At 37.4% G+C, this 27,525-nt stretch overlaps 1 protein-coding gene across 2 annotated transcripts in view; it reads left to right on the top strand.

The window, feature by feature from the left end:
• The first annotated feature begins 612 nt into the window (after positions 1 to 612).
• The window catches only part of LOC306885312 (AT-rich interactive domain-containing protein 1A-like), a 78,429-nt gene continuing 51,516 nt past the window's right edge, over positions 613 to 27,525 (top strand). For both annotated transcript variants that reach the window (XM_079441756.1, XM_079441755.1), the window contains exon 1: positions 613 to 1,763. In XM_079441756.1, the coding sequence (XP_079297882.1) occupies positions 900 to 1,763 (864 nt within the window). In that variant the 5' untranslated portion in view covers positions 613 to 899. The remainder of the gene's footprint in view (positions 1,764 to 27,525) is intronic.

Below are 27,525 nucleotides of genomic sequence, written 5' to 3'. Positions count from 1 at the left end.
AAAAAAGAGCAATAATATATGTGTTGTGATAAGTCTCAGTTGAGTTTAATATAATAAATAAAAAGAAAACAAGTAGATAGAATAGAAAAATAATAGAGAATGTTAGTGTTAGATGGTCTCTTTTTATTATAAAGAAAAAAAGTCGAAAGAATATAAAAAGAATAGAGGATGCTAGGTTTAGAGGATCATTTTTATAATAAATAAAAATAAAAGATATAGAAAAAGTGAATACTAGTGTTTGAGGTACAACGCAAGCATTGTAAAGAGTGCAAGTGTTAAAGGTCCTGTTTTTAGTTTTTTAAAATAAATAAATAAAAAGAAAACAAGTAGATATAATAGAAATAGAAGAGAGAGTGCTAGTGTTAGAGGGTCAAGTGTATTATATAAAATATAATATAAAAGATTCAGTCAGAAAATATTATATAATAATAATACATATTTCATGCATTATTTCACAATAAAAGCCGAGGCTCACAGGCGTGTTTTGTGTCAAAGTAGCTCGAGATGACACACTTCTCTCTCGCGCTCCGCTCCGCATCCGCGCTCCGTTACGCGTTTTGCACGTGACCTCGCGCTTCGGTAAAATGGCTGTGTCTCGCGGAGCCTCGTGCTGGTTTGATCGGTTTCTCTCTGGCGCTCTCGCTCTGTAAGAGGCCCCCCCTCCACACACACACATACATACAGTCACACACACATTGGTGTCGGTTAAATCCATTCCCGGGACCTTTATTTATATTCTCCAGGAAACTTTTTCCACTCGAGCCGTGTTCGGGAGCGAGGACCGACTCCGGTCTGAAAGTGGAAGGAATGCTACGGGACGCGGGCTTTATAACGTCTTCATAAGAGCGTTGTGTTTATATTCAAAGTGACTCGCGGTGAACGAGAGAGAGAGAGAGATCATGGCCGCTCAGGTCGCCACTCTCAACGCTAGCCCGCCCGCCGAGCTCAAGAAACCGGAGCGGGAGCCGCAGGACGAGCCGGTGCTCGGAGAGAAGCCGCAGGAGAGCGACGCCGGGTCCCCGGGACTGAAGGAGCTGCGCGACGGGGCCGATGTGGGAAACGCTGCTGCCGGGGGAGGAGGAGGAGGAGGAGCAGGCGACCCTGACATGAAGAACGGTAACGGGAATCCGTCCAGGGTGAACAATAACAACAGCCAGAATGATCCCGACGGGAATAACCACCCCGGTATGGCTCCACAACACCCGGCCGCCTTCCCTCCGCCTCCGTACGGCTACAACCGGCCCGCTTTTCATCAACATGGCGGACAACAAAGCCCTGGCATGGCAGGGCCGGCGGGGATGGACCCATATCCGCCCAATTCACACGAGCAAGGCTACCAGAACCACTTTAACAACTCCAGCCCCTTCCTCAACCGGACTCAGTACCACCAGGGCCCGGGCTACGGCGTGAATTCCCCGCGAAACAGCCAGCCGCCTTCAGCCGGGGGGCAGCCGGGCAAGCAGCCGCCTCCGGTAGGAACTAACGTTAACGTGACCGCCGCTTCCTACAACAGCCAGAGGTACAACATGGGGACCCCTCAGCCCACATCCACCCCGACTCTGAACCAGCTCCTCACCTCCCCCAGCTCGGCCAGGAGCTACCAGAGCTTCCCCGCCGCGGAGCTCGCAGGCCAGGAAGCGGCTGCCAAAGTAGCGGGCGACATGGGTCAGTTCGGCGGGGGTCATCCAGCCTGGCAACAAAGAAGCCATCACCCGTCTCCCATGAGCCCTGGAAACACCGGACAGACCCTCAACAGGAGCCAGGTAAACTTCTCTTAACTCGGCGCTCGGCTGCGAGAGAGTCTGCCATTGTTTCTCAGTCTGCTCTAAAATGGCTGCCTGTGTTTTTCCAGAGAACACGGTCCATATAAGCAGCTGTTTCTGAGCGGTGTTGTCTCACTTTGGGCTAGTTGTGTCCAGGGTGAGAGGGGCACGAGGAATCGGGAAGTAATGCTAATTTTCAAAGAGCAGCGCTTAGACTCACTTAGTCTTAAAAGGTTAGTCTAATGTGGTTTCATCTAGACTGCTTACGTTACAGAAATCTAGGCTGGCCCAGTTTGAATCGGAAAAGCGAGACTGCTTATTTTTTGGCTAAGTGCTAACGTTGGTCAAACTAGTTCTTGAGACAGTCTTAACATGGTGGCTATGTTTATGCAGCTGGCTCCAGCACAGATGCGGTTTAAGGAGTGTTTTAGCTTCGGTTTGGAGCGAAATGCTATCGCTAGTTGTCTGATCACGGCTAGTTTATTCCTGGCTCTTCTCTGATGCTAAAAACACCGAATATGTTAGCATCCGCGGGCTAAACGTGAACACTGTCGCCTTGTGAACCGTTAAGCTCGGTTTGCTTTGAAACGCGCCTCGTTTGGGTGTGTTTTGAGGCGTTTTTCGGCCGTGAGTGAGTGTGTAAACAGGCTGGGAGCTGTGAGTAAGTGCAGCGGGCTGCTTTGCTTTGGGATTTGAATTATGGAGGTAAAATCCTTCTGTCAAAGGCAGGAGACAGTTGGTCTTAGGTTGACACGCGAGCTCAAATCTGATTGGCTGCCTCATCTCCTGCGCTTGGCCATTTATAATTGCATCTAATGCAGCAAAGAGCTGCTCCACTTACACTCGCGGTGTGCATGCACGCACTCTTAAGGCTTTTTAAGGGTTTAAATGCATGCGATATGATTGTTAACTAGATAATTAAGTCATTTTTGAGACACGATGGTTGCTATAAAACATTTTGTGCTTGTTTTTATGTGTAGCATTTCGTAAACAAAGGGCATTCACCATGCACACGTCTGATTGGTTTTCAACAATTAAATTGATTAATTAAATTTAAGGTCTTATTTAAATGCATGCAGTAAAGATACACGTGTGTTATTTTTGTAGCAATGCATCTTTTGTTAATTTAGTAAGTTTTAAATGCACATCTTACGAGTCTGTTTAGTTGAAATGCACACATCTTAGTGTTACTATTTGTAACATCCTGATATTTGTAGCATCCAAAGGTCTTAGAAGAATAGTTCACCACAAAATAGGAATTTCTTGATTTGCTTGCACACCAAAAAGAAAAAAAAAAATCCTGAAATGTTTTTCTCCAAAACCGTATAGTTTCTTTTTGGCTGAAGCAACAAAGGCCTATATATCTTAAATGGCCAGGGGGTGTGTAGCATCAAAATGCATGTAATTTAGAGGACTTTTACTTGCATGGCCTGAAATTACCAATAATAGCAGTGTATTAATGTCAGAGATTAGTATTCAGAGATTAACTTTCCATAACTTGAGGATGTTTATGTATGTTATCTACATCCAGGTTTCTTAGTATTTAAATTTCCGGTTGTAACTCATTAGATGCATTAGGAGGGAGAATCCCTGCTGTATGCATCGCCTCTCAGCACTGATCCCAGTACAGGTGATAATGAACGTCACATGCTTGTGTGTTTACAAGCAGTGTAGGAGATCCAAGAGTCACTGCTGTATTATTCTGTCTTTCTTAGGATCACACCTCTCCTGAACGCTCCTCTTGTTTCTGAATGAGAGAATAACGCTTAAAGATTGCTGTGCTCTCATTGTGGAAATGAAGGGTTTTAATGACCCTCAGAGGCAGAGATTTTCTTACTGGGTTTGCTATGCAATAACCTTGATGGAAAAACAAGAATGTTTCTCTTAAAACGATGAATGTGTTTTAATTTTTAGGTGAGAACTTTAAAACTTTGCATTTGTGGTGGTTGTGTTAAGTGCTTGCACAGGTTAATTAAAGTAACAGTCTTATTTTGATTAACATTACAAGTGGTTTAGTGTAGATGTGACTCTTGGATGTTGACGCACAAACGGTTGTTTGTAAGTTTGATTGCACGCACTATAATAGTGCATGGATTTGTGTATTTGAAGGTCTGGCTGTAAGCAAGAGAAATGTGTGGCGTTCAGGGTTTGGGACCACAGATTTGCATCAGTGATGCAGAGGACGACGTGAACTTGATGGTGTGTAATTTTTAACAGCATCCAGCCTTGCCCATATCTATGCTAATACTAAGCAGGCTTGTTTTGTGGACAAATACAGTACTGTACGTTCTGAGTGCCAAAATAAACTAGTGGTTTCTAGTGCATCATTCTTTTTTTTTTTTTCTGCATGTGAGCTTGTTTCATGTCAGATTAATTAGCCCAGCGATAAACGTCCTGAAGATAAAACGAGTAAAACCTTAAGAAGCCAGGAACGATTTTCTCTAGCCGATTATTATTTTGAAGTCATAAACTAGGGCATTAATGTCTGTGTTTGGCAGCTATTGCTTTAATGCAAACAAGGAAAACCATGCAGATATTCTATATTAGCCACTATAGAAAAATGTTCTCTGAATTTTTATTTGCAAATGACTTAAAAGTAGTGCTCTCAAAACGATTAATCGCATCCAAAATAAATGTTTTTGTTTACATAATGTGTGTACGGTTTATATTTATATAAAGACAGAAGTACACACAGAAGTTTAAAAATATTTACATGTATTTACGTGTAGGCCTATATATTTATATTCATATAAATTATCATATATAAATGTTTAATATATAAAGTAACATTTTTCCTAAATGTATACATACATGTGTCTATTTATATATTCATAATAAATATACACAGTACACAGACATGTATTATAAACAAACTTTTATTTTGGATGCCATTAATCGTTTGACAGCACTACCTAAAAGGGTACATTTTTCATTCATTTCCAGAACCCATCATTTTAACCCAAAAGCCATATTTAAAAGTAGGTTCTTTGTATGAAAAATGTGGTTAAATGTTATCGTGTTATGAAGATATTTCTATTAGGTTTTCACTAAAATGTTTTACTAATTGTAACTTGTGCACACCAGTATTACACATTTATTTATTAATAATGAGACTTCTGTGAACTTTTTGAGCAGTTATTTTGGATTGAGCAAGAGTTTTGAATGAATTGAAGTGAGAATAGATGGCAATTATTGAATAGTTTATTATGGAATCGTGGAACTATGTAAATGAATCGGTGGTATTATAACACTGCAGATTATGATTAATATTTACATGTAACACCCAGATTCTCCAAAGGATACTATTGTTTTACAGGTCTGTTTGAATGTGTCCCGGGTTGCCCTTTGAACTGGTCTCAGACCAGTCTTTCTGACCCAGACTTTGGCATTGACCGGTCCGGTTGCGCTGAGAGCAGCGTGTTTCTGATTGAGAGGGAGAATCCTATCCCAGCATCCTCGAGTGAAGGGCACAATCTCAGTAGCCTGCGGGGTAATGAGTGAACTGTTGCTGCCACAGCACACTGTCTGCACTGCTGAGTAATGAATCTCCACATGCTGCCTCACTCTCTCTCTCTGTGTGTGTGTGTGTGTGTGTCATAGATACTTAGGGAAACAGAGCCGGGAGGGGGGTGTTTTTGTGAATGATCCTTTGCTGCCTGCCGGTGACAGCTGTGCGCTTGTGAATGTGGGTGTCTGAGCGCGCACATGTTAGCGGACGCCGGGAGAAGCGCTCTGACCCGCTCATGCTGCATGAGCCACCGGCCATCCGTCCGTCTCTTCAGGAGTGTTTAGGTTGCACAAATTGGCCTCTCGTACGCTTGCTGTACCCACGCAAAAGCACTCGTGCAGCCCTCGAACTCTTCTGCACACAGCATCCACTCCCTGTATTTCTCTGGCTCGGTCTTGTCATGCCTCTGTCTTCACTTTTCACTTGCTCAAGCTGTATACTGCTTTGCATTCGGCTCGGCTGTGCACTAGATAATTCTGGTGAGTGCAAAGAATGTACTTCTAAGGTAAATAAAGCAATAGTATGTGATTTCAAAATGGTCTAGTCGCTGGGTTGCCTGAACGACTAGTTGATTAGTTCAGGAAGCCTTATATAATTAAGCTAGTTTTGAGTTCACCCTGATTGGACACATTTGAGTTTTTGTCATGCTAACTGTATTAAATCAGGTTCTCAGTCACGGTCCTGGAGGCACCCAACACTCAAATTTTGGATGTCTTCCTTCAAGTCCAAGTCTGGTAGCTCTACTAATGATCTGTGTAGAGTTGCTCAAATCATTTGTATTTTTTATTTTTTTTTGCTTGCTTAAATTGGAAAGTAAAATCCTTGTTAACTTTAGTTTGTAACTTAGTTGTGTTGCACGATTGGTTCTTAAGGCAGAACGTTCCTAATAGGTCATGAAATCTTATTAAAGTAATGCATTAGTCTAAGGATTTGACTATCTTAAGTATTGAAATCAGTGTTGACATAATTATAGAAACATTGCAATTTGCTAATTATAATGCTTACATTTCCTCAGTTATTCAAACAGCAGCTACAGAAAACAAAGAACATTTACATTATCAAAGAACATCACTGACTTCAGTCTAGCACGAGTTTATGCTCTTTAAAAAAACACGTGTACGCTGTATGATGAATAAATCTCTTATACTTGCTTTGCACGTACATCTGATTGGTTATATTGGTATGATTGGTTAAAACGTGCAACACCGTAAAAATGCGAAAAAAGAAGAAATAAGCTCTAATTTTAAACGAGATGCTATTACTAGCCTAATAAAAATCTTGCTTCGTCAAAGGCATTAGCCCCAGACTGTATCTTTTAAATATTATATCATCTATCGGCACAACCCTTATTGAAATAACATTAGGCATTTTTATGTTAATAACATTTAGTAATGTGTCTTAAAGGAGGCAGCACATTAATATTGGTTTAAAAAAACATAAATTATGTTCTTTTTTTTTTTTTTTTTTTTGCCATGAACACCAAGTTGCACTGTTTAGATCAGCTTCATGTAATTCATTCACATAATGTTCTCTCTTAATGTAAATATGCATAACATGGACTGAAGTCTGTCAGATAAAACAGGATCATTTAATCAATCTATTTCATTTCAATTTCATACATATTTAGTTTGTACATGGTTACAAGTTTTAATATTCAGTACTATGCAAATAGTAGTCTATTTGGGGAAGTCGTGGCCTAATGGTTAGAGAGTCAGACTCGTAATCCAAAGGTTGCGGGTTCGAGTCCCCGGCCGGCAGGAATTGTAGGTGGGGGGAGGGAATGTCCAGCGCTCTCTCCACCCTCAATACCACGACTGAGGTGCCCTTGAGCAAGGCACCGAACCCCCAACTGCTCCCCGGGCGCCGCAGCATGGCTGCCCACTGCTCCGGGTGTGTGTTCACGGTGTGTGTGTGTGTGTGTGTGCATTTGTTCACTACTTAAACGCAGAGCACCAATTTCGAGTATGGGTCACCATACTTGACAATACGTAAAAAAAAAATAAAAAAATAAAAAATGGCAACCTAACGCCCATTTACGCCACAACTAGGCTAGGCGAAGATTTAATTTGTGCGCACGGCTAGTGCAGTCGTCAGCCCCAGATGATCAAAATATTGTGTTAAATAAAGGCGGCATCCAAAATGTGCCGTTTTGTGGTACTTCACTTCCAGGACTGAAAAGCGCTGGTCTCTCATTTAAAGCACAGCACACTGTGAGCATACTAATTACAGCACTGCCAGTGAAAATATTACTCAACAAAGAAGAATCCAGATAAAATGCATCGATATTCTGCTGACACATTGACTTATTTATATCTAAAAATAAATAAGTGAATGTGTGTTTCAATTGTACCAGTGGGCAATTTATATTAAATATCTTCAGAAGCGTTAACCGTTTTCAAATGCTTTTGTTTTTTCCCCATCTTTTAGTTGGTTTACAGCTGCAAAAACTAAATCTCGTAACAGTGTCTATTGATGTGCATCAGAAAATAGACTTGTTGCATATTTGCATCTGCCTAAATATGCTTACTATAATTGATTATTTTTACTGTAATGCTTTTTAAGCACTTGAAGTGCTGTATTGTAAAACCTTGAACTTTTAATTGTAAAGCACTTCAAGCTGCATTTTTTTTTGTTTTTTTTTTTAAAAGTGCTATACAAATAAAGTTTCTTATTATTAATAATTTGATAACTTAAGTTCTCAAGTATGGCTGGTTCAGTCTTTCATATTTTTTGTCATTTATTTTCACAACCAAGACAGTTGTAAGAGTAGCGCCAGGTGCAAAGCAGAAAAAGCCAAGCATTTAAAAATCCATTTGTGGTGTTATGATTTGGTTTGTACCAAGTCCAATATTACTGTCTAGGACTGAGTGCATGCAAATTCACATGCATCTTGTTTGACTTTATTCAATGTCCCTTGTTTCTTTTCTCCTTCCCTTCTTCTGGGCTGGACGTTCTGCATGTTCCTACAATGAGGAATAGTCTAGGACGCTCATCTCGGCGCAATCAATTGTTAGAAATTCAGTGCTAATCATTTGCCGTAGCGTACGGTTTATGATGAGGTGTTCCCTTTCTCCTCTGTGATTGGGGGAAATATCACATTTAAGCAATTCCACAGGGCTTTTTGGAAATGTGAGGGTAATGTATTTTCTTTTGACATTTATTTTTAAAATATAGCAGATTAGCATAGTAATTTCCTTCTTCAAACTTATGGTCCCGGAGTCTGCAGGCTTCATTTACATGACACACGTGTGTGTGTGTGTGTGTGTGTGTGTGTTGTGCGGAGAACACCATTAACCTTTTACTGCCTACTAGAGTCAAGACACACAAATCAGAAATCACACTAAACCCCAGTGATATGAAACCACAACTTACGAATTGGTGGGAAAGGTGCTTTTCAGGTTGTATCAAAATGCATACAAAATACTTACTGCTGTAATGTCTAACCATACATGTGCATCACTCAAGTCGCCTTTGTCTTTTTATTAGTCGTCTGTCAGTGAATGTCACGATCACACTCTTCAATTTGAAGACTTTTTGTCTTGCTGTTGGAAAACACACTAGTTTTTGGCTACTTGTAATTATTTCTGCGCTATTGCTCCTCTAAAGGTTATAAATCAGAACATAAAGGTGATTTTGAGGTCTTCAGCATTGTTTGTGGAGTTACAGAGTCTCTCCGTTCACAAACATTGGCCTGAGGATTTGCATGCCCGCAATCCAACGGTATCTGAGAAGTATGCAACGGACTGGAGCCGCTAAACAAACCTATTGTTAATGTTACCATATGTTTTGGCAGCGTGATGTGAATGATCTGTCAGTGTGTAGTCTGAAATGTTTTTTGATGTACTTTATTTCAGTGCCTTATTTGTTTTTCAGGCCAGAGTTATTTATGTGAATGCTGCCTTGTTCAGTTTTATTTTATGAAGAAATGTCTGACAATAAAAACCTTTTTAAGCTACAGTAGTGAAGTCCTGTAACTAATGGCTGAGTGATAGTTTTTATTGTATTATTTTATATATCTACATCTCAGTGCTGTCAAAGTTAAAGTCCCATGCACCGTCAAAACAAGTTGCAACTTCCTGACCAAAGAGAACAGAATTACTGGCTGATGCTGCTATTTACTGTTGAGCAGATTCATAAACGGCGCTGACTGGTCATTGTGTTCACGTGCTCAACAGATACATCTGTGATTGGCTACAATGATCATCGCTTCACGCTCTTCACCGCTCGTACAGAAACACTGTTACACTTTATTTTGATAGTCCGCTTTAGACATTCTACTAACTTTAAGTATCTTTGTAACTACATGTCAACTAATTCTCATTCATTTGCATACAGTCAAACATGTATCTTTTATACTCCATTTCACAGTGTGTGCGAATGCAAGCAGTTGACACATGCGCTCTAGAAAGCTTCATCTTTGTCCAGTGTCTGCACTGTTTTTCTCCAGAAGTTATGTTTGTGCTCAACCCTCTCACACAAGTGCTTATCAATGTTATTGTTGCAGTCTCCGCTGTTTTGTTGTTGTTCCGTCTCTTTAGTTTTTATTTTTCTAATGTGAAACAACGGCCTGGGCCAGTGCTGCCACCTTGTGGAACAACTGATTAGTGCAAAACAAAATTAGTGCGCATGTGTAGTCTCCTCCTCAGACGTCACGCCCAACTTCTGATGAATACGGCACACTTAGCTGGAGTCACTTCAGGATTTTCGAGGTCGTCGTCGGATTGGTTAGATTATTCAGGATTTCCGGGAGACGTGTGTGTCGTGTTCTTTGACGTTCCACCTGGAAACAAAAATGCCGTGGCGTCAAACCCCCTCATGAAAGAAAGCAGTCATGTTTACAACTGATAACGAGCGCTCGTCAGGATCAAATAAACGCTGGATTTTTAAAAATACGTGAAAAATTAAGTCGTGGCATAGAATCTTTAAAATATGTCCGAGTTTTACCTGTCAGTCATATGGCCTCTTGGGTGGGCTAAAGTTTCCTGACCTTCTGCTGTCGGTCTGAAGGTCTGGCTACGTGAGACTAGTGCATGTGCGACCTGTGCGTACAAAGTATGCGTGGTTACAAAAATTGGACGTACTATTCTGGTGATGAAATTTGCATCATGCGCACTGTACGCCTCGCATATGCACAAAAAACAAAGTATACTTTGGGCTTTAGACTACTGAAGTCCTATGATTGAACAATGTATTTTTTGTCAACTGATGCCTGTATCTTTGGCCGATATCTTTGTGCTGTCAAAATAAAAGTCCAGTGCAACATCAAAATAAAAGTTCTGACATGGAAAAAAAACAACATTACTGGCCATGCAGCTAAATAAAAAAAATCCCACTTTTCAGCCAGTATATCAGCATTGGCAATATATCAGTCGGCCACTACCTGTAACATCATTGCTTTGTCCTCAAGACTGTCTTTCTAATGTCTCTTCCTGTAATAGTTTGCTGAGGTCATGGCTAACTCTCAGCTGTCACCACAAAGCAGTGAAGCTAACCACCTTCTCCTGATGTTTCAAAAGCACTGGCTGAACAGCGGCCTGGCTGACAGGTCCAAATCAGCGTGCTAACTAGAAATATGCCATCTCTGCTGTCAGTGTAGTCGTTTCCTTAAGGAATGCTTATTCGGACAGCTTGTGATTGACGTGGACTGAGTGCAGCTGGAAACACATGCCACTTTATCACACGGTGACTCCATATTCTCCCACATTGGTCCTGTAGTATGCTAGAAGTCTGTCAGCTGGTAGAGGTTTTGTTTTTGCACAGAGAGCAGGACTGCTTTACTCTGCTTTATTTACACAAGAGGGAGATAAGAAACATGGGCTAATGTGAGAGTGGGATGTGTCTTAAACAAATGAGGTTGGACGTGGAGAGAGTACAACGTGAAGCAAAGTTTGTTTGTTTACTGCTGCCTAGAGACTTGTATCTATATTTGACATAAAATAACAGATTTGAACTGATATGCAGTCACAGGTGTGTATCAACCTTATTTTTAAAGTAAGATTGGATGTATCCTGAGTCTTGTGGTGTCATTCATTTCCAGTTATTTTGTACAAAAGCAGTTCATTATGCTGATTTATATTGCAAACTGGTATTTATCAAATTTTAGTTCATTATCATAATCATAAACATGGTTTGTGGCTCAAATAAGTTTACTGCACTTCATTCTTCTAGTTATTTACCTATAGTGGATGATGAGTCAAAAGGCTCACTTATTGACAGAAATGTGCTTTTCCACATCGTAGGAAAAGGTGGGTTTTGGCAGTTTGAAATATGACTCGATTAAGAGTTTGAGCCATTTAAAAAATATAAATTTTTATTTTTCTGAACTCATGTTTTTGCACACATGCAAAACATTCCAAACCACATTAGTTAAATGAAGTCAAGTAAGTTTTTTTTAATTTTTAAAGTGTTTAATTGAATTAAGGACCATTCACACTATGCATGATAACTGTAATGAAAACTATATTATTTAAATTTTTACATTATTTTTAATAATTTTTAAATCTACCACTCTCAGGCAGTGTTGGGGAAAGTTAATGCATTATAAATATTGCATTACTCCCTAAAAAGTAACTAATTACATTACTCATGGAAAGTAATGCATAACATTACTTTTAGGTTACATTTTCTCATCTGGCCTGGGCTTGCTTGTTTGTTTTTAATTAGGGCTGTCAATGTTAACGCATGCATAAATTAATCGTTTGATAAGGTTTGACCCCGATTTCTTGCCGTCATCGCAGCGCGAAAGGTAATCAATCATTGCCTGCATCCCAATGTGCATGCTATCCATCCTAAATTCTGTGATTATTAGTAATTTTAAATACTATTTAGGGCAGATAGGGTGAATAGTATGCACATTGGGATGCAGGGATTGTGTGATTATGAGGTGCCGGGCTCGACAAAAGTGAAGCGAACATGGAGAGAGAGAGCGAGAGAGATGAGTACTCATATTTGATAAGGGTACAGCGAACCAGTGTTGCCAGGGTCGTGGTTTTTGGGGCTACTTTTATAATGTACCTCGGCCGCCGTGTGTGTGTGCGTATATGCATATATACACATGTGATCGCAAAAGGAAGTTATTACAAACACTTGATGGCGGTTTAAAGTGAGTTCTGAGTAAAAGTGTACTATTAATCTCATAAATTGTCTTATGTAGCATGATGCTAATGTTAGCTCTAATGCACGTCTGCAGATAGGGCTGGGTATCGTTCAAAAATGTTTGATACCGATACCTTGAGTTCGATACCGGTTCCTGAATGATACTTTTTTTCGATATCAGTTTTAATAAGATTACATTATCTCAAAAAACAATTTTTTAATGTTGATATTTATACAGACTCAAAGCCTCATCTCCTGAGCCACTGCACAAAGGAACAAAATATATCCAACACGATAAATAAATAAATAATTTTAATAAAGTTCAAATAGTTTTCAGTTTACACATCTGTTAGGCTACGTTTACATTAGTGCACATCATTTCTAGGTTGTTAAAGACTTAAAGAAATTTAAAATCTTCATCCACTTTCATAAGTGGGTGTTTTATTTTCTTTCACCACATGTTTTATTGTTATTAAATTCTGGTGTAGTATGTCTAATTATTTGAATGCATATAAACAACTTAGTTTATTTAAATTTATTCTTAAAATAGCCTTATGAAATGTTTTATTTTTCCTCAGAAATTCTGTGTTCTGTATCTGGTTTTCAAATGAAGAGATAAAACATTAATTTAATTTCTTTAAATTATTGAAAATCAAAGTTTATTTATTTTGGCAAACAAAGGGGGTTAACTATTAAAATTAAAACATGGAATAACTGTTGTGTGATCATTACAAAAAAATACAATAATAAAGTTTTAATAATTTTAATAGTAGCCTAGTAATCGCAGTATGTACTGTCCGCTGAACAATAATATTTCTGCCGCAGTGTCTTCCGAGTGAAACCGAACTTTTATTTTGACGGGTTTCCGGGAATACCTTTACAGTTCTGTGTGTAGATGATATGAGTTAGTTTTACTCGAATCAAACGGTAAAATGCTCATTAATTGACTCTCACAGCAGTTCTGGAGATGTTGTTCTTGTGTTTATGTCCTCATGTAGTGAGGCGGCAGACGCTGAAATGACCGCGAGCGTCACGCGAGCTTCAGTCTGTGTGTAATAAACAAACCGCGCGATATAGAGAGCAGACTGCTCCGTGCGCTTTCGAATCGCTCTCGCGGATGTCAAACACTGATCTATCAGCGCCGCGCCGCTTCTAGTCAAACACACCTAGTGCTGCAGGATTATTGGCTCACTGACGGTGATGAGATTAACCCCTTAGGTATCGAAATTTGGTACCTAACGACAAGACGTTTTTCGATACTCGGTGGTATCGAGGCAATTCGGTCGGTGCCTAAAAAGTATCGAACTCGATACCCAGCCCTACCTGCAGAACAGGTCCAATTCTTCTTCATAATGCATTTTATCATAATACTTCATGTAAGGTCGCAAGAAAATGTTTTGTTGTATTCATTTAGAAAAACGTTTGATAATAGTTGGGTTAATGTATTCTGGGATTGAAGCGATGTGGCTTGGGAAACGTTTTCTTAACAGTATAAAGGCTGATAATGGCTGAATAAATACAAAAGAATAATGATAAGAATAATAAGGATAATGTCTCATACCTGGCGGAGATATGAAAGGTTATGTTTTCTTAAACTAGTTTACATTTACATTTACATTTATTCATTTAGCTGACGCTTTTATCCAAAGCGACTTACAATTGCTATATATGTCAGAGGTCGCACGCCTCTGGAGCAACTAGGGGTTAAGTGTCTTGCTCAGGGACACATTGGTGTCTCACAGTGGATTCGAACCCGGGTCTCTCACACCAAAGGCATGTGTCTTATCCACTGCGCCATCGCCATCCAGTTTGTCATGCATTCCTTTATTTCAACACATTTACAGGTAAACCCTAGTATTTTAAATTTGCGATTAATTGTGATTTAATTAATTGTCCAGGACTGTGATTATCGTGATTACATTTTTTTTAATCGATTGACAGCACTTTTTAATATAAAAAAGTTCTATTTTTGGCAAAAGTAAAAGCCCTTTCACACCAAAAGTTAAAAAGTGAGTAAGATTCAGGCTGAAGGAAATGTGAATTTGAAGTCATACTTGTTAGTATGGTTGAATTAGATCATCAAAGGTCAGCAGCAATAATAAAATGGGATTAAATACATAAAGGATATTTGTGTTATATAACATTTAATTATTGCAGGTTTGTGTCATTCTTGGTTTGCATTTGACCGTTTTCATTCATTTTAAGGAATACTGAATCTGTTCTTATGTGATTGAGAACTCATCTCAAATGCATGTTCACATCTAGATCTACAGAACAACACCTTACTCCTGATTTCTCTCAACATGGGGACAGGAGAGCTGTCAGGCAATACATCAGGCCGTAACTTATTTGCAAAAGTAATATTTTCTTGTAAATTAAAAAGTAATGCATTACTTTATTAGTTACTTGAAAAAAGTAATCTGATTACAATACTCGCGTTACTTGAATTCCGTTACCCCCAACGCTGTTATCAGACCTCTTTTTTTTCCAGCTGATGAACAAAAACTCATTGAATCCACATGGCTTTAAAGAATGTTTAATGCATTTAAAGTGGCAGACAACACAGCTGCATTGCAGCTTATAATGCAGAACAGAATGTTACTGTCTGTTAGTATGGACCAGGGGTGTCCAAACTACGGCCCGCGGGCCATCTGCGGCCTGCTATCACTCCTGTGGCGGCCCGCGAGGGATTTAAAAAAAAATACGAATCTGCAGAGGTGGGCAAACTACGGGTGTTTTCATCCAGTCCGTGAGGCAGTTGTTCCAATATGCAGTATCAGTAAAATCCAATAGATGGCGCTGTAGCCTGTAGTGCAGTATATAACCCGTGATGTACACCATCCCGCTGCTCCGACGCGAACACCGGAGCTGATCGCGCCCGCTCCAGTCGATCCGCGGCGCGTTTCAATAGCGGCTCTCCGCGCGGCTTCACTAAAGACAGGCGCCGCGTCTATTTTTGACGGACGCCGCCGCGTTCAAACCGCACAGCGAATACAAAATAAAAAGTCAAAATAGCTATATACACTACAAAACTGGCACAATAGTAAATAAGTTAATGTTTTAAAAATGTGAAAGTGTTCATTGGTTTTGAAAAATTCCTTGTATTGGAACTGTTTTAAAAATGCTTAAAAGACTTTCCAGCATCAGAACAAATGCCAGCGTTATCCTCCTGCTCACGGGTGCTGTCATTTTATCTTGGAAAGATATGATTTCTGATTCTGTTTCCCACACACATTTTTGTGAAAATGAATATAGTACTGTTTTTTTCTAGATTACATATCGCATTTTTTTTTTTTATCTGAAACGTGCTGTAATTTCCAAGGTGACTTATATAAAGCAATCAAGGTCAAGCGCAAAGTGTGCTCATCAGGATTGGTGATGAATGAGAAAAGGCAATCGAGTTTAAATTGTGCATATTCCAGCAACCATGCCGCTAGTTTCAGTTTCGCTTGAAATATTTAAGGCTGGGCGTTTATAATATGTTTATGGTGAATGCAACTATAATTTGTTTGTTTTTTACTTATGTTTTTGTTCTTTTTTTCTATTCTGAACACTGCTAAATTTACAGGACTTTTTGTGGAGTGTAGGGAATATAAAAAAACATGTTTCTAATGTTGGTAAACGTTTCGTTTATTTTACATTTATTTCTGAATGAAATGATAAAATGTGTCTTATACATAGACTTGTACACCAATGCAACTTATCTGTGTCATAAAGTGCTCATAAAAATAGGTAGAGATGGTACAAGAAAAGAACTGCCATGTATGCACAAGTATACACAGTACAGTAGTAAGTGAGTGTAAATTTAGAAAATAAATAAAATAAAATCAAAGCTTCATTTGTCATAAACACATTATGCTGCCCCTCACTTAATGTGGAAAATTTGATGTGGCCCTCGAGTCAAAAAGTTTGCCCACCCCTGGTATGGACACTAACATTGAGGTATTCGGCCAATCACAACGCACTGGATAGCTGGCCAATCAGAGCCCTCACACTGTTCAGAATGATGAGCTTTGTAAAAATCGCCATGTTTCAGAAAGACAGGGCAGAGAGGAGCAACAATAATGTACGGCCTGTGGAAAATAATGTGTTTTTGAACCTTAAACTGTGTAAACACATTGCATTACACCAAATAATGTTATTTTTAGCATTGTCATATGACCCCTTTAATATAAAAATATATTTAATGTAAACATGGTGGAAAGAACTATATTACATTAGGATATAATGCTTTGTTCATCCTTGCGTATGTTACATGCTGGATGTGAAGATCAGTGGGTCTTTTCTGCATTTGTAAATTCGTGAAGGTGTGTAACATGCCTTTTTCCTTCGCTCCGGTTCTTTGGAGTTCACCAGGACACCAGGACGAGCATCAGGGCTGTTGAGTTTGTCTGATGTAGTACCATTACGTGAGTCGAGCGCATGGAAAAGCTTGTTGACTGTAAAAGTCACTAATAATTCCTCTTTGCCGTGTCGCCACTGGTGGTCGTTTTCTCAATTTAGAAATAGCTTTTGTATTCCTCAAGCCGGTGAGGTGTAATTGAGAATTGAGGGAGTCCGGCTTTCTCCTTCAGCGAGTCCTTTACTCAACAAATGAGGAGAATTTGCTGTTTAAATTGCTGTTGAGAAGATGAGACTAGTCTAAGAGAGGACCGGATCTCATATGGAGTCGCACTCCCATTGCTGAGAAAATCAGGGGACAGATGAGTTGAAAGCATTGCTTCTGACTCGTGTTTTTGTGACGCTTGACCTCAGACTGTAAACGTTACAAATTGAACCACTGTCGACACACAAGTTTTTGAGAATGATTAAAAAAAATGTTAGTATTCGAATTAAGGCTAGGCGATAAACTATCATATTGTAATGACAATAAAATTTGTCAACAACTATAAGTTTTGGACATAATGTGGTTTTGTCTGATACACAAACTCAAACATACGTGACGTTCAGCATCTGTGTTTCAATATACGAGGACATGACCACATGAACTTCATCTTCAGAGCTCACTTCACAAGCTTTTCACCATTTCATTTGAGATCTTCACAACAAACCACCAAATCAAAAAATGTAACTTGTAGAAATTATGGAAATATATTAATATTGAATCGTGTTTTTCAAAATGAATAGTAATAGTAGTAATAGTAATTAGTGTTGTCACGATACTGGAATTTCTAACTTCGATACGATACCTTGAAAAATATCGATACTCGATACCATTTTCGATACCACGGTGAAAAAAACTGCCACAATATTAAGGGGGTAATTTTTTTTTAATTTAAAGATAAATGTAACAAGTTGAGAACATGCGGTATATTTTACATGAACAAAAAAATGTCTTGAGGTACTGCATTTGTTGATTTATTAATTAATCTTTTATTAATCTTAGCTAAATGTTAATTGAAACTAACGTTTACTAATACATGTACTAATTAAAATCCAAAGTTCTATTTGTTGATATTCTCATTTGCTTCATAACCAAAATATTTCCAGATATAGGGCCCTATGAAATCAGTTTTATTTTTCCCCAAATTCCGTTTTATTTTTTTTCTAAATTAAATTTTTTCCATTTTAATTTTTCTGGATTACGTTTTTTTCCGTTTGAATTTTTCTGGACTCTTTTTTTTTTTTTTTTTTTTTTTTTTTAATGGTCAAATTAAATGCTATTAATCTAAAAGCATGTCTAATTCATTAAAATCATGAAAATTATACAATTTAACATTTAATTTATTAAAAGTGTGACAAAAATGACACGTTTAGGGCCGTATGAAATGTTTTATTTTTTTCTCACCTTATGTTTTATTGTTACCAAATTCTGTGTTTTAGCATGTCTATTAGGCTATTTGAATGCATACAAACTATTTTTATTTATTCTTACAGTAGCCTTATGAAATCTGTTTTCCCCCTCAGAAATTCTGTGTTGTGTATTTAAATTTTACTGGATATCAGATGAAGGCATAAAACAATTTTAATTAATTTATATTTGAATTAATGAAAATTAAACATTTATATTTTTGGCAAATGAAGGGGATTTACTATTAAAATTAAAATATTTTGTGATTATTTCTTTAAAAAAAATGAACAGTAGTAGTAAGTAGTAGTATTATGTACATTCTACTAATAATAGTAATATAGCCTATTTCTGACACACAGTCTTTAATAGGCTGTTAAACTGAACTTTTATTTTGACGGGTTGCCGTGAATACTTCTAAAGTTCTGTGTGTGTATGATATGATGCTAGTTTTACTCAAATTAAATGGTAAAATGCTCGTAAAGTGCCTTTCAGATCAGTTCTGAAGATATTGTTGATGTATTTATGTCCTCATTGAGACGGCAGACGCTGAAATCACCGCGAGCGCCACATTAGTAAACACAACCGCACGTGCAGCACATTCACACAGAGACGCGCAGAACATGCAGGATTCATATTTAAATCCACTTTTGCAGCTTAATATTTACAGATACTAGTCCATATCGCGATTTGATTTAAGTGTAATGACCTACTTTTGATTAATTCATCCAAACTTTGACAAATTCCGTGACATTCCGCGTTAAACTGTAAATTCCGTTTTTATGACTGGATTCCGTGGCGTTCTCTGCATCGCGGAGATCATAGATCCCTACAGATAGCGCTCCTGCTGTGTTCTTTAACAACCAGAGCAGTCATCTTTCTATTCACTTCACTTTTGCTATTTAACCAGAGCGAAGGAGACGAGTGCGGTCACGTGTGGTGCTTGTCCACGCGCCTTTGGAGGGAAGTGAAAGTGACCGCTCGGCTAGTATCGGTGTATCCATACTTCGGGAAATTAATATTGGTACCGTTCAGATATTTCAGTATCGATATTTATCGAAATATCAATATTTTTGACAACACTAATAGTAATAATACCAATACTAATAGTAGTAGTAGTAGTAGTAGTAGTAATAATAATAACAACAACAACAATACTAATAGTAGTAATAGTAATAATACTAGTAGTAGTAGTAGTAGTAATAATAATAATAATAATAATAATAACAACAACAACAATACTAATAGTAGTAGTAATAATAATAACAACAACAACAACAACAATACTAATAGTAGTAATAGTAATAATAGTAATAATTAATAATAGTAGTAATAGTAATATTCAATAATAATAGTAATAATACCAACACTAGTAGTAATAGTAATAACAATACTAATACTACTAGTAGTAATAATAATAATAGTAATAATACCAACACTAGTAGTAGTAGTAGTAATAGTAATAATACCAATACTAATACTAGTAGTAGTAGTAGTAATAATAATAATAATACCAACACTAGTAGTAGTAGTAATAGTAATACCAATACTAATACTAGTAGTAGTAGTAGTAGTAATAATAATAATAATAATAATAATAATAATAATAATAGTAATAACAATACTAATACTACTAGTAGTAGTAATAATAATAATAATAATAATAATAATAATAATAGTAATAATAATAGTAATAACAATACTTATACTACTAGTAGTAGTTAATAATAATAATAATAATAATAACAATACTAATACTACTACTAGTAGTAATAATAATAATAATAATAATAATAGTAATAACAATACTTATACTACTAGTAGTAGTAAATAATAATAATAATAATAATAATAATAATAACAATACTAATACTACTAGTAGTAGTAATAATAATAGTAATAATACCAATACTAATAGTAGTAGTAGTAGCAATAATAATACTAGTAGTAGTAGTAGTAATAATAATAAACGAGACTGCTTAGTGCTGCATCTCATGGCTCTGATGAGAAGAGGAAGAGGTGGTTGCTGCAGGTTACTGTGATGATTGAAATGGTAAATAAACTGCTAAATGTTATGTTTTCAAATACACGCACGGATTGCATTCAAAAAGTGCTGCACGAGCTCTCAACGCCAGGGTTCAAAGTCCAAAGCGAGGAAAATCTTTGCTAAAACACTGTTACTCGTCATTTGCTCAATAACATTATCTTTTTTTTAAGCACATGTGACAATGTGATACGTGTGACACATCTTCCCAAATTCGTAATGAGAATCATTTAAGTATCTGCATGCTGTTGTCAACAAAAAGAAGCTTTAAGATTTTCCTGTGGGTTTCTGCCAAAATAAAATCTAAGAAAAAGCAACAACTCCAACATTCATAAATGTTAATATTGTTATTTTACTGTTGTTCTGTAAAATCAAATAAGACTATAATAATGATAATAATTACCCTACAACAGCTCTATACATATATTACAGATCCCAATTTGAACACTATGTGCGAATGTTATAATACATTTTAAAAGACGTCTCTTCTGCTCAGCAAGGCGGCATTTATTTGTACAGCAAAAAAATACATGCCTGATTCAAGAAGGGGGTCCCAAAAATGGCCAAAAAATATGAATTCAGTAACTTATTAATTTTAAGTTAAATTGTGCATTGTTGGTATAATGTCTGATAGAATGTTAAAAAATGTTCAGTGTAAATATTTTTTAATTGATTTTATTATTTGAAAAGCAGGACAAAACAGTAAAAAGCACATTTTGGCTATTTAATTTCTGCAATAGTGAAAAAAAAAGAAGACAAAATAGGCCTAAATGGGGGAAAAAATGCGAAAAACCGTATTCGGCCTTCAGCCCAGTGTTTCACTTTGTTTGGCTTCGGCCAAGAATTTTCATTTCGGAGCGTCCCTAATCCAAATGCATGCTACGGGATGCGAAAACACAAAGTCGAACCTGACTTTTTTTAATGGACCGTTTCGGAGGCAGCGCTCAGCTTCAGCACGTTCTGGAGGAGCTGACATCTTTACGCTTGTTACGATTGTACAAATCGTCCTGATTTCCGTGTGCCTGTACATGTTCAGCTCTAACTGCTCCGCGCTTTACGCTCCTGGATAAACTACACACGAGTGCTGTGAATTGTATTAGTGTGTGTTGGTGTTTGGCACAGCAATAGTCCTGTGCTGTAGGCCTGGAGCGTTTGTCCGTGTGGAGGATTAAATTAGCAGCAGTTGTTTATCGTCCGTACCCAATCCATCTGTCTGGCTCAGTAGAGCCGGCGCTATCTGTGCTATCATACTTTACTCCAACGGGCCGACGTCTCAAACACACACACACACACACACCCTTCCCGCTTCCCCAGCAGACAGTGAGACATGCCACCCGGTGTAACCTCCTCTGCCAAGAGCGCTTGGCTTTCCTCTATGCAGATTAGCCATGTGCTAATTGCAGTTATTTATTTTTTTCCCACCCTTTTTGGAGAGGGAGTGAGAGAGGAAGGAAATCAGCCATGGACCAGCGATTGATTGGTGGATGAGGAGGAGGGAGGGGTTGAGAGAGCGGAGCCAAATTGCATGAGTTTCTCTGAGCCTTAACATGACTTCAGCGGAGAAGAGATGTTATGCCAGTGATTCACAGACGCTAGTGATGATATTTAAATCAAGGTATTTTAAAATCTGTGGAATCAAAATAAACTATGCATATATTACATTTAAAGGGGTCATCGGATGCAAAGTTCACTTTTACATGTTTGAACTGAAATGTGTGTTGGCAGTGTTTGTACACAACCACACTATAATGATAAAAATCCACCCAGTGTGTTTTTTTTTTTTTTTTTTTTTTAATCCCTATAAATGATATTTTTAAAGTGAACAGTAAAAGAGTAAACGGTATGATTAGAACTGTTTGTGACCCCATGAGAGAGAGGGGCATGGTGAGCAAAGCTCATTAGTTTAAAGAAACATGCACTAAAACGGGTTGCTGTGAAAAGAGCTGATTTTGACGGTAAAAAGGGTATTGTTTTACACTACCATTGAGTAATTTTAACCAAAGTATGTTATAGACTTTCCATTAAGACTAGAGGTCGACAGATTGATCGGCCAATTTTTGGCATTTTTTAAATTAATCGGCATCGGCCGATTGTGCTGCAAATTAGGCCGATTAATATACAGGGCGTCTGCAAGCAGCACGTGATGCTGCCTCGTGCGGCAAGCAGATTGCCATTCCACTGGCACAACGCATAACCCTGTGATGTCCCCCTCTGCCTGCTAACTTTTTGAAGAGAGAACTACCTGGTAGGACTGTGCGATTAATCGAAATCGAATCGCAATCACGATTTGAGACTTTGCTATTTTGCAAAGCCTGCGATGTGGACGCGATATTACTCTGATCCAGATCATATGCACGACTGTATTAACATGTAATACTTTAATAATTGACTAAAGAAATACAGTTTTTTATTTATAAAAAATAAACAAATCTTTCCTGTGAAATTCAGTAATTCTGTAAAGTACAGGTGCATCTCAATAAATTAGAATGTTGTGGAAAAGTTAATTTATTTCAGTAATTCAACTCAAATTATGAAACTCGTGTATTAAATAAATTCATGCACACAGACTGAAGTAGTTTAAGTCTTTGGTTCTTTTAATTGTGATGATTTAGGCTTACATTTAACAAAAACCCACCAATTCACTCTCAACAAATTAGAATACTTCATAAGACCAATAAAAAACATTTTTAGTGAATTGTTGGCCTTCTGGAAAGTATGTTAATTTACTGTATATGTACTCAATACTTGATAGGGGCTCCTGCTTTAATTACTGCCTCAATGCGGCGTGGCATGGAGGTGATCAGTTTGTGGCACTGCTGAGGTGGTATGGAAGCCCAGGTTGCTTTGATAGCGGTCTTCAGGTCATCTGCATTGTTGGGTCTGGTGTCTCTCATCTTCCTCTTGACAATACATAGATTCTCTATGGGGTTCAGGTCAGGCAATGAATCTAAAATATATGAAAGTTTCACTTTTTGAAATAACTTAAAAGAAAAAAATGAACTTTTTCACAACATTCTAATTTGAGATGCACCTGTCCTGTACATAATAAATAATATTTTGGCATTGAAATACATCGCGAATACGGACACATTTGATTTTGTGTCGAATGAGAGACCCAGCGTTGGTTTCAGTTTCGTTTTAGCTTAAATTAATTAGTTTTGGCTTGTCGTTTATAGCTAGCTTCTTATATTTTTAATTCTTGTTCTTTTCTAAATACTGTTAATTGAAAGAATTTGTTGTGGAGTGAGGGGAACTAAAATAGCCTAGCTATGTTTACAGTGTTTATTATAATGTTTGTAAACATTTTGCGTCGGCATTAGGCCTATTTCTGAATGAAATAATAAAATGTGACTTATACATGACTTTTCTCTCTCTGTCTCTGTCTCTAAAAAACAATTTTTTTTTATACGCACAGCATATTTTAACCATGCAGCAAACCTTTTTAAATATTTTGATAAATTACTGAAAAAAAGAACATCCCTGAGATGAAGGGGGGAAAAAAAGAAAAGAAACAAAATCGGCCAAATATATCGGCCAAACAAAATCGGCATCATATATCGGCCATCGGCTGCCCTGATTTCTAAATATCGGCATCGGCCAGAGAAAAACCCATATCGGTCGACCTCTAATTAAGACCCTAAAGAATCATATCAACTTGTGGAAAATGGGCATCCGATGACCTCTTTAAAAGTTTGGGGTCTGTTTTTAAAGTAATTAATACTTTTATTTAGCAGGGATGGATTAAATTGTTCAAAAGTGACAGTAAAGACATTGTCAATGTTTTAAAAAAATAAATAAAATAAGTTAAATTTGAATTATAAATTCAAATTTCAAATAAATTTGAACTTTCTATTAAATTAAAGAATCCTTAAAAAACAAACACATTTTTTCACGGTTTTCCAAAATAAAACAAAACATTAAGCACACAATGTGTGTTCAGCATTGATGATGATCAAATTTTATTATTAAATCGACACCATGGTTTATTGCTGTAAATTAAAGTAATTCTTGAATTAAAATATTGTTATTTTTAGTCTTCATTATTTAATTATTTGTACACTTTAAGAATATATTTCACACTGCTCTTCTTCTTTTTAGTTTTTACTCTGAGTAACTTTGAGCTTTTCTTGAAAGATGCAAGTAAAATATTCTCATTAGCATAATTTTTCCCTGATCCAGTCAGTTGCTAATCAGTAATTCCCACCCTGCACTTATTTCTCTCTAAGTATCCCATTTCAAATAGCCGCTGTTTCAAATAGATTTTGTTTCTGCAAGGTCTTGTTTTCAAGAAAACCCAGTGGTGTTTCAAGAGAAAGTCCCACGACTGGCTCATTGTTATTGTTGCAATAACTAGTATCATTCATTAAAAAAGTGAAAGGGGAAGCTCTAGCCCTCAGAGACTAAGACTGCAGCGGGAAATCCTTGAATTCCCCTCAGGGATCAATAAAGTACGTCTGTCGATTTAAAATGAGAGACTGCGAGATGCGCTGCTGCTTATCTTTGACTTTGCCCGAGGATGAATTAAAAGCACTTCATTTCTGAACAACTGTCATTCTCTCTCTCTCTCTCTCTCTCTCTCGGGCTCTCGCCATCACGTCCCACCCTCATTCCCGCACTTAAGGGAGCCCAGGGGTAATTCATGCACAATACTGTGTGAAAGCAACCTCAGCGTTTCTCAGACTGGATGCAGGAACGTGACGACAACTGCATGTTTACCACGGTCTGGAGCAGAAAGCGGAATTAGACGTCCATTGGCCTGCCGTCTTGATTTGTGGGCCGTTCCCTCAAAGCTACGCACAAAAATGAATTTGTTGTTGAAGTAATAGTTTTCACTGGACATGTTCTTAATGCAGGGGCATTAAATCTTTCTTTTTCGAACCATGTAAAATCCCAAGACTATAAATGGAGATGGCAACTTGAGGTCAGAGGTTTGCTCAGATCTTTGTTCAAGCATAATTCATCTTGTTCTTCCACTTCCATTACCCTTTCGGTCGAAGTCCTCGCTGATCTCAGCCATAACCTCATGCTTCATCGCAGCATGTAGACGAGATAAAGCATCTACCATTCTTAAACACGCAAACACTGCTATAATTAGGGCCCTGTAAAATGTTTTTTTTTTTTCAAATTCCATTTTTTCCTTTTTAATTTTTCTAGATTCAATTTTTTTTTTCCATTTGGTTTTCCAAATGATTAAAATTAAATTTTATTTATTGAAAAGCATGCCAAACTAATTAACTGATATTATAATGTTGTATACATTAACCCCCCCCCCCCCTCCCCACAATTTTATTTATATATTTTTTACCAAATCATTTTTTTAATTTAATGGTTTAAATGAATGGTAATGATCAAAATGGTTGATTATCCTGTGTTATGTAATTCAGTGTTTCTTGTAATCAAATTATGGAAAAGTGCTGCACAACATGGAAGACAATGTGTGATTATTCCTTAAGTAAAGGTTTATTTATTTATTTTAGTAGCAGCAAGATGTACATTATACTGAACAATAGTTATATTTATCACAATTTCTTCAAGTTAAAGCGAACAGTTGTTTTGATGGGTTGTCTTGAAGTATGTGATATGACTGCGGTGTTCCTCAGAGTTCATATTTAAATAGCCTGGTTTAATATTCACAGACAGTGGTCCATATTGTTATTTGATTTGATTGTACTGACCTGCTTCATTCAAAATTTGGCAGATTCCGTGATATTCCGCGTGTTACAGTAAATTCCATTCCGGGATTCCAACCATTCCATGCTTTGCAGAAATCATAGGGCCTACCTGTTGTCAAAAATGAACACTAAGTTTCACAAACAAGGCTTAAGCCTAGTCCTAGACTAAAATGTAAATCTGAGCTGTTTCAACTGAAAGAAACTTACTCTGACTGATCTTAAAATATATCAGTGTCTTCGTTTTGTCTTAAGATGCACACCAGTAATGTCTTTCTTCTAAGGCATGTTTATAAAAACGAATTAAACTATGGCCTAATCCTGGCTTAGTTTAAGACGTGTCTGTGAAACAGGGCCTAAACGTTTTCTATATGCAGGACTTGTGAGTTACAAAACTGTATTTCTTCCATTAATCAACTGAGCTGTCCGCACTAGAAGCATCGGTTGCAGCCCACAGCGCTTCTTCATCTGAAACACATTTAAAAATATCATGTTGTTTCTTCTTTATGTTGATGAAAGAAAGGGTCCAGATTGACCTCAGATGTCAAGAGAGCCTTATTGCAGCTGCTGGAGGAGCAGCGCTGGCTGAGGATGTGTTTTGGTGGCAGATGGGAGTCCTGTCCTGTGTCTCTGTGCCTTCACCGGTCCTACTGATCTTTGAGAAGGGGGAAAGCGTGTGTGTTTGTGATTCTCAGGGGATGCGGGAGTCAAGTGGGTGTATTCAAACAGTTCAGTAAGTTTCAAAGTTACGCCGAGGGGTGGGCGGCGTGACCAAAATATTCTATCACAGTATGAGTCATTTATATGCAACACAATATAATTGCATTTTATATTATTTTATATAGTTTTTGCTGGAAAATCTAAAAATGTATTGTTTTTACAAAATGCTTTAGTTTTTTTTTTTTATATATATTAGTATTTTTGGCGAGATAGTTCACCAAAAATGAAATTTCTTTCTTTCTGTTGAACACACAGATATTTTGAAGAAAGTTGGTAACCAAATAGTTTTCCCCCATGCCATGTCAGTTATAGTGTGACAAATGACAGCTTCATATTATGCTGCACTTGAGTTCAAAATGAAAGACTCGATGTTATCAATAATTGATCAACTTAAAATCACAATTATTTTGCTCAAATTATAATTGGTATTTATTAATCACGTTTGTGATTTGAGGTTTATTTTTACACGTCCACTCATTTGCATGTTATTATATTTATCATATGGATATATACATTTATGAAAACTGTTAAAACAAGAAACATTTGTCTCAATCTGAAACACAAAATTTCTAATATCGCCAACTATTCCAATTTATCTCGTGGAGATTAAATGAAACACTAGGCAGAACAAAAGTATCCGTTTGAGGGGAAAGCCTTGATTGGTTGATTTAAACTCGCAGTGTAGACAGTTTTGCTGGTTTATAATGTGATCAATGTAGTTTTGCTCTTTCTGTATCTCATGTTACATTACTATTCGTTTCAAGACTCCTAAAACAACGCTTGAAAGCGAATGCTGTCTTTCTACAAATAGAAAAAAGCTGAGCAGTTCATTTAAGTTCATGATCTCAGTTCCTGTCCTGGTCGTCTTTGCGTAATTCCCAAGCACCGTCTTCCAGTCCCGTCGTCCCAAAGACTTTATTCCAGTCTCTCTCCTCTGA

The sequence above is a fragment of the Barbus barbus genome, assembly GCF_936440315.1.
Source record: "Barbus barbus genome assembly, chromosome: 19".
NCBI lineage: Eukaryota > Metazoa > Chordata > Actinopteri > Cypriniformes > Cyprinidae > Barbus > Barbus barbus.
The sequence above is the reverse complement of the archived record's forward strand: the minus strand, read 5'-3'. Positions and strand labels throughout refer to the sequence as shown.